Raw genomic sequence first — 7,735 nt, 5'->3', positions numbered from 1 at the left:
GTGCTGGTGAGTACGGGCACGTCTGGGACACTGACAGTGATTGAACTGATCAAAGCAAAGTCACCCTCGGTCAGACCCAGCTCAGTGCTCTGACACCTCCTTATCAGTGCTGCTATAGAGCTCACGTAGCACACACAGACCCCATCACACACACACACCTTTGGGACCTCAGAGAGACAGATCACACACAGACCCCATCACACACAGACCCCATCACACACAGACCCCATGTCACACACAGACCCCATCACACACAGCCCCCATCACACACAGCCCCCATCACACATAGACCCCATCACACACAGACCCCATCACACACAGACCCCGTCACACACAGACCCCGTCACACACAGACCCCGTCACACACAGACCCCGTCACACACAGACCCCATCACACACAGACCCCAACACACACAGACCCCATCACACACAGACCCCATCACACACAGACCCCATCACACATAGACCCCCTGTCACACACAGACCCCATCACACACAGACCCCATCACACATAGACCCCCATCACACACACACCTTTGGGACCTCAAAGAGACAGATCTGGGGGACAGATGCTGTTTCACCCATGCAAAATGTTGGGTAAAGGTCTGTGTACCGAGCAGTGAGCTCTGCTCTGGTAAATGAAATACTCTCAGGTACTCACTGATCCCAGTGGTGAGTTTGCATAGTATTTCTTAACTACTTTGAAAATGTCTTGGGATGTGTATCTGGTTTTTTGTAGATTCCTCTGATTTTGTGTATCTCAGCATGATTTTACTCTAGAAATCACAGGCTCTCATTTATTTCCAAATAGCTCCTGGCAAGAATTGAGTCAAATGAGTCAGAATGGCATATTAAGCTGTCACAGAATGTGTAACCTCTCTCCATATTCAGCTCAAAGGGGGGAGGATGGTGAACGTTGCACTGAGGCAGGCAAAGCTCTTGCACAAGCTGTTGGGTTTGGCAGATAGGGAGGGCTGCTCTTGGGGCTTTCAGCCTTGGATCTGGAACCAGCTCAGATCAAATGACACAAATTAACCAGCTGGGGGAAGCTGAGGGACAGCAGAAAGCAAAGTACAAGGACGAGGTGCTTTATCTCCATGATAAAAACCAACAGCAAAGCAAGTCTGTAGAAAAGAGAATAAAAAGCTTTTTTACAAATATGTTAACAGTAAAGGAGGGATAAGGAGAATCCCCGTCCTTTACTGGTTGTGGCAGAGAACATGACCGCTAAGGATAAGGGAAAGGCTGAGGTTCTCGATGCCTCTTTTACATCTGTCTTTAAAAGTCAGCAAGGTTATCCTCAGGGTATTCTACTCCTTGACTTGGGAGTCTGGGATGGGGAGCAGAGTAAAACCCCCACTATTCAGATGGAAACAGAGCCCTACTACTCCATCTGGATTGTCACGAGTCCATGGGACCAGAGGGTTCTGAGAGAGCTGACAGAGGTGACTGCCAAGTTGCTTTCCACATGCACAGAGCCCAGCCTTGAGGCTCTGCAGGGAAATAACTGTCCATAAAGGCTTTGCTAACAAGCTCCATTTGAGCTCTGTCTCATTTGTCTCTCAGCTTTCATTGTCCCCAGTCTGTTTCAACCTGAACAGAAGCTGAGGAATTTATTATGTTGCTAATAGAAATTTTGCTCTCTAGAAAAAAGGGAGAAGTTGGAGGAGTCTGAAGTTACACAAACAGTGCTAAAAGAAGTAGCGAGGAGGGACCTCCTTTATGCAGAGTGAAGCCCAGGGAGCTGGATGTGGTAAGCTGCAGGTTGTAGAAGAAAGGAAGTGGTTGGCAGCGTGGCATAAACAGCCTCTTGTCTTTAGGCTCAGCACTGCAGGCAAACAGCACCTGCAGCAATTACTGGTCAGGTGGTAACAGTGCAAATAGTCTCGGGGCAAGAGTTTGGTGGGTAGAGTGCAAGAAGACAGTAAAAATTAGAGAAAACAAGTTATTTTCTGCTTGTGTCAGCTCAGAAAATGAGTTTTTTGGGCAAACTGGCTTTATTCACTGCTGACATTTAGGATATCCTGCAAGCTGGAAGACCAGAAACAGGATTGATCTGCCTGGCTTAGCTCATACCCGAGGGACGTGCACTGCAAGCTCTGGTTCATGGTGCACTTTTGAACTAGAGGGCAGCTTTACTCAGGAAACTCAAATACAGAACAGACAGATGGATTATTCCCCAAAACTCCAGGTGCAGCTGAACGGGTTTGTCAGGCTGTTTGAGCAGCTGTTTCCATCTTTTCTGAGCACTGTTGTCACTTGACTAGCATTAATGTGGTAGACACCTCACAGCCACTGCACCACGCAGCCATCACTGGGGGCAGTGTAACCACCCAGCAGACCACAGCACAGACTAACAGCTAAAACCTGTGCTAAACAAAGAGGAAAAAACAGTTCTGCAGATTGGGACTATACATAGTTCTTACCTGGAAAATGGAAGGGCAGAAACAGGAAGAGGACAAGAAAGCGTGTGAGCAGAGGCAGGGTAATGAAAGGGTTCTGTCTACAAATACAAACCGAGCTAGGACACATTGCAAGCGTAACAATTAACTTTACTGGAGAGTAAATCATGACACAAGAGTAGTGGAACATGAATTATTTCAGCATTAGCTGGATCACTTGCTAAGCACTGCACTTGTCCTGGTGCTGATCACCACACATACACACACACACCCCCAGTACAGGCCCAGCCACAGCAGCATTCAGCAGTAGGGAACCTACTTTAAATGTCAAGGCAGCTGGGGAAGGGATGGAGAACCAGTATGGCATGAGGAAAGCGACCATGTGGTCAGCAGCGGTTTTACCTAGAAAACCAGCTTTTCTCAACCATGCATGAGCTATATAGATGATGGCATATAACGGCTGTCGTTGAGGATCTTCGTTCATGGGATTCACCCCATCCTTCTCAGATCTCACTTGAAAACATGCATAGCTCTATTACTCCAAGGGTCCCTTTGCTCTGATCGGTAACGCAGCAGCCTCTAGTGGCCAGGTGCTCCCTTACCCTCCTGGGCAGGAGCAGCAGCCAAACTCTGGCTGCAGTTTAAGATGTAGTTTTCTTCCCTTTTAAGTTGCAGACAGGCTGTAATTTAAGAGCATTTTCTGGAATGCAGGGTTTTTTTGTACAATTATTAGAGGAAATATTGAAATATTACTAAAAGCCTACACAAAATAATTCACTGTAATTGGAGTGTAACGCCCTTCGTTCTAGTTGACTTGCTTTAAGAGCTGTTGCTTGAAGTGCTCCCGCAGCTCAGGTGCAATTTTATCAGCAGTCACACTCTTGGCATTCAGGATCTCCTCGTGTGCTTCCTGGAAGAGCTGCTTCCCCACGGCTTCTTCCACCCGCCTGCGCCACTCCGCCAACTTGGGCCTCTCTGCAAAGAGGTCGTAGCCAGAAGCAACAGGCTGCAAAGAGAACAACAGGACCTGAGCATCGGGCTGCACTGCCAGCAGCCAGCCAAGAGGTTTGGGAGGGCTGGGAGCAGAACGAAGCACAGATGTGCCTCCCATGTGAAGCAACAAGGAGTTCATTAGGTGGAGTTCATCACTGCTTCTTAACCTGCAGGGAGCAGTGCTGTCCCCTGGGACCTGCAGTGGAATTACAGCTGTGGCAGAGCCCTGAACTGCGTGATGTGGAACACAAGGTCCACACACACCAACGTGTCTCTTCCAAATCCCTGTGATTTCTGTGGCTCATTTTATGACACTGAATCCTGGTAGTGGGAGACAATCAAATAGATTGATTCTCCCCTAAAACAGAAGGTGACTTTATTCCTAGACAACATAGACTTCAGTACTAATGTCTAGGAAGGAATGTGAGGAGTCTCTGCTTTGCTGCTCAAAGGACAAAGCAGTGGTCAATGAGCACCTTATGTTCAGCTCCCTCAAGACAAATGCAGTTCAGCTTCCCTCCTGAATTTGTGGCCTAAGAGAGCTGTTCTTTCAATCTCTCCTTCATCCTCCTCTGTTTACTTTGTAGTTCAATTTCTTTGTTTTTTTTTTTTCCTGGAAGAAATACCAGAAAATGGAAATTTTGTCCTAACTTCTATACAGAGAAATAAATACCCCTGCAACCTCAATTCTGCTCATGGTCAAAAAGGAACAAGTTTTAATTCCACTGAAGAGTAAACTGCAGAGATGTCCTACAGAGATGGTGCTGCTGCCCACAGCCCAGCTCGTGTATCTGACAGCACTGTGACCGACACTCACCTGCATGAGCTCCACCAGGGCTACAAGGTCTGCCAAGGAGATGTCACTGCCCGCAATGAAGGGTTTGTCCTGCAGGAACTTCTCCTCAAACTGATTCAGGACAACGTTCAGCTCCTCGGTAGCACCTTCCAGTTTCTCTGGAGGCAGCGGCTGGCCTGTAAGGAGAGGTACCAGCATCTGGCAGGGAGGAAAACAGACACTGCTTTTTACATGTTTCCCTCTAAATGAAGTCCAGGTCTCAAACTGCCTTCTTTTAAGGATCCCCCAGTGTCCGTGCCCAAGAACAGCTGTTTGTCAAACAGAACAAGCTGTTGAACAGATTAATGTCAGTGACCATCCTTGCTTCCCATCTGCATCTCCTCCCTAGAAAGTCTGAAATTTCAACCATGCGAGTCTTCTCCCAAGGGAGGGCTGCATCATCTTTAAACAGCTGCATTTTGTTTTCCAGTGGGATGTTCTTTCATTCCATGAAGCTGGGCAGAGGGCACTGAGCTGTGCCTGCTGCTTGCTGTTCACACGGGGTACATTTACATTTACCAGGCATGCTGCTCGGTCTGCATCGGCAAGGAATGAGCCCCACAGACTTCAGAGCTACGACTACAGCACGAAGGATTCAGGCCAGTTGGGCAGAGATCTGTGTCTACTAACCAGCCACATCAATCCCAGGTCTAAGTTTGTTCCTGTCACCTGGATTGTATGTTCACATAGAAAGGCGCAGCACACAGAGTGCTGCCATGTCGCTCTCAGTGTCTGATGGCCTTACCTTACTAATGAACAGCTTGCTCCCCTTCCCACGAATGTGTGCTTGCTGCCATGACAGGTACTCATCAATCCTGGCCTGTTTCTGCAGGTCGGAGGGGTACCAGTGATCAGGAGTCTTGAATTTCCGGGCCAGGTACATGAGGATGGCAACGCTGCCAGAAAGCAGGACAGAGCAGAGTGATAAGCTGAGATAAAAGCACCTCGTCCTTCCTCCTTCTCCCAAATCCTGCACTGCTGTGTGAGCAGCAATAGACATTTTAGAGCACACATAAAGCACGGAATGAGTTCGTACCAACTCAGAGCTTTGCGTTGCCATGCCGTCCCGCAGCAGGTGCCTTCTAACAGATCTACGCATTGAACTACAGCCCCCAGCTGAAGGCAGCGAGTAAAGGATATAGGGGCAGGTGTCTTAGCTCAGGAACATTGCCTACACACAAGCCAGCTGCAAGCAGCAGCTCAGAGTTTTCATAGCCAATGCTGAGGTGATTATGAGAGAAAGCTTCCCTTAGAACACAGGTTTGTTCTATATACAAGTAGAAAGAGGCAAACAAGTGCCTGCAGCCCCAGCAGAGCCAGCACTATGCTGCCAGACCCCAACCATTAGGACTAACAGTCCTTCAGCAGAGGACTGAGCTTATTTGTGCCTTACCTCTCTGCTAAGGTGAAGGAACCATCCTTCAGTGCAGGCACTTTCATCAGCACGTTCACCTTCCTGAACTCCTCGGTCCTCTGCTGCCCTGAGGGAAATGAGAGATATTTTCCTTATCAGTGGTGCCCAGCTCCCATCTGGGAACAGCTGAGGAGTCCATGGGCCACACATGGACCATTTCTGGCTTTGACTGTACAGATACAGCCCTACACCGCAGGGGTAGATTCTGGCTTTGCCTTTTGATGTCAATTTACTTATTGCCTGCATACCAGAACAACCTCTTGACAAAGGTCAAAATGGTTCAGAGTCCTTTCATACCAGCGATGTTTGTCAACTCAGGGCAGTATCAGCACAAAGTTTGTGCTTGGAGGAACCTGTCAGGGCACAGACACCAAGCAGCTTTGGGGGAAGGGATCTCAGTACCACACACACAGTGGATTAACCACAGGGACAGTGAGAAAGAAAGGCATTTCTCCTTTCTTTTTTTTCCCCTGGAAAATAATAAAATTTATATTAATCTGTTTAAAGGAACCGGATTCCTATGATTCCATACAAAGCCATGGGAACTTCATTACAAACATATTAATGAGCTCTTTGTGTGAGTTTTCCTTATCATAGATCAGAGCAAATATAGAGGTGAGTTTGCTTCTAAGCCATCCTTTAGGTCTCCCCTGTAAGCAGGCAGAGAGTAAAGCTGACCGGGGCTGTTCTGTTCCTCCCAGTGCTTCGTTACCTCTGGACCCAAGCCCTGACACCTTCATTCATACCAGCCTCCTCCCAGCCCCTGGCTTCAGAGCCACACGTGCATCTCTGTATGTGCATCTAATGCCTTACTCCCTGTCGTACCCTCCTGTGTGAGTCACCTGGGGATCTTTGTGCCCCAGGAGATGCTCTGGAAAAGGCTTGTTTTCCCAGAACTTGGCAAAACCGATTTGTGAGTAATTCTCTTTCAGTTTTTCCATTCCCCTTCGTGCTCTCACTGCTCGCCTGCCAGCCTCTTGTTTGGATCAACATCTCACCACAGCCACTCATTGGCGAGAAGGGAAAGGACACTGTATGGGCTTTTACCCCAGCTGCAATCAGCTCCTATTCACATGGGTCATAAAGAGGAAAGCGGCATCAAGTGCATTCAGTGAGCAGCCAAGGCATGAAGGGGAACACCCAGACAAGAAACCACAACACCCAGAGGTTTGTTTAACAACAAGCTGGAGCCTCTTGTTTCTCTATCAATTTCAGCCTTGGAACCCTTCTCATCTTGCACTGTTTTTAAGCCCAATACATTCACTGAATTTCACAACAGAGCAATGGAAAAGCTGAAAGGCAGTTTTTACCAGCAAAGAAAAGATACAGATCTCCAGACGTCCTCTGTTGGAAACACACGATACCTCTGTGGCGGGTTCCTACCCACAGTCAGTTGGTTTTAGAACAAACAAAAGCCCTTGTTCCTTCTGCAGCCCTCAGCTCTCCGATTCTGGCTGCTGCGCTTCACCCTCCGCTGCCTTCACCACCTCAATGCTGTCCGGGTGACTTCACCCCACTGTGCCCCACTGCAACGCCCAGGGGAGGCCAACACTGCGCTGCCAGGCACCGATACCGCAACACAGAGCAACTGCAGGAGGACACTTAGAAGGGGCGAACCCCACGCTGGGTCTGTCCCCGTTGATGGCTGCACTTCCCATCTCCTTTTAGCAACTGAAGCACAGCCCGAGGAGCGCTACTTCTCGGAACAACGTCTCTTTTCCGTCCCCCATTTTCTGTTGGGGTTGGGCTGTTCTCAAAGAGCTCGCACGGGGCTCTGCAGAACCACGGCACGAGGGGGGGAACGCGGGCACCAGCACCGCCCCTAAGAACCGGAGTCTGCTTAAGGGACAGGAATCCCCCGCCCGCTGCTATCAGGGGCAGCGGCCCCTTCCCATCCCCGCTCACCCTTCATCAGCTCCACGCGCTTGAACTCGAACGGGATGTTGTTGCACCGGGCGAAGATGTAGACGGCCCGGCAGGGCTGCGACAGCAGATCCAGGTACAGCTCCAGCCCCATGATGCTGCTCCTTCGGCCCGTCCCGTCCCGCAGACGCCGGGTAGAGGCGGGGCAGCACCGCGGGGCGGACCCGC

At 49.4% G+C, this 7,735-nt stretch overlaps 1 protein-coding gene across 1 annotated transcript; it reads right to left on the bottom strand.

Moving 5' to 3' along the window:
- Positions 1-2,531: 2,531 nt before the first annotated feature.
- On the bottom strand, positions 2,532-7,699 carry LOC107321445 (glutathione S-transferase theta-1-like). Its single transcript, XM_015878346.3, has 5 exons — positions 7,550-7,699; positions 5,624-5,711; positions 4,976-5,126; positions 4,213-4,389; positions 2,532-3,408 (listed from the first exon to the last, which is right to left on the bottom strand). Exons 1-5 carry the CDS (start codon positions 7,659-7,661, stop codon positions 3,208-3,210), a joined length of 729 nt encoding a protein of 242 aa, XP_015733832.1. The 5' UTR covers positions 7,662-7,699; the 3' UTR covers positions 2,532-3,207.
- Positions 7,700-7,735: the final 36 nt, after the last annotated feature.

The sequence above is a fragment of the Coturnix japonica genome, chromosome 9 (genome assembly GCF_054131305.1).
Source record: "Coturnix japonica strain WE chromosome 9, WE-NBRP24, whole genome shotgun sequence".
NCBI lineage: Eukaryota > Metazoa > Chordata > Aves > Galliformes > Phasianidae > Coturnix > Coturnix japonica.
The sequence above is the reverse complement of the archived record's forward strand: the minus strand, read 5'-3'. Positions and strand labels throughout refer to the sequence as shown.

What these genes read in the sequence shown, in the direction of transcription:
- LOC107321445 (XM_015878346.3), bottom strand. Translation starts at nt 7,661, where the DNA reads ATGGGGCTGGAGCTGTACCTGGATCTGCTGTCGCAGCCCTGCCGGGCC. An exon ending in TCCTTCACCTTAGCAGAGAG is followed by an intron (nt 5,127 to 5,623) that starts GTAAGGCACAAA and finishes GCTTTCTGGCAG; the next exon opens with CGTTGCCATCCTCATGTACC. An exon ending in CCCTGGTGGAGCTCATGCAG is followed by an intron (nt 3,409 to 4,212) that starts GTGAGTGTCGGT and finishes TTCTCTTTGCAG; the next exon opens with CCTGTTGCTTCTGGCTACGA.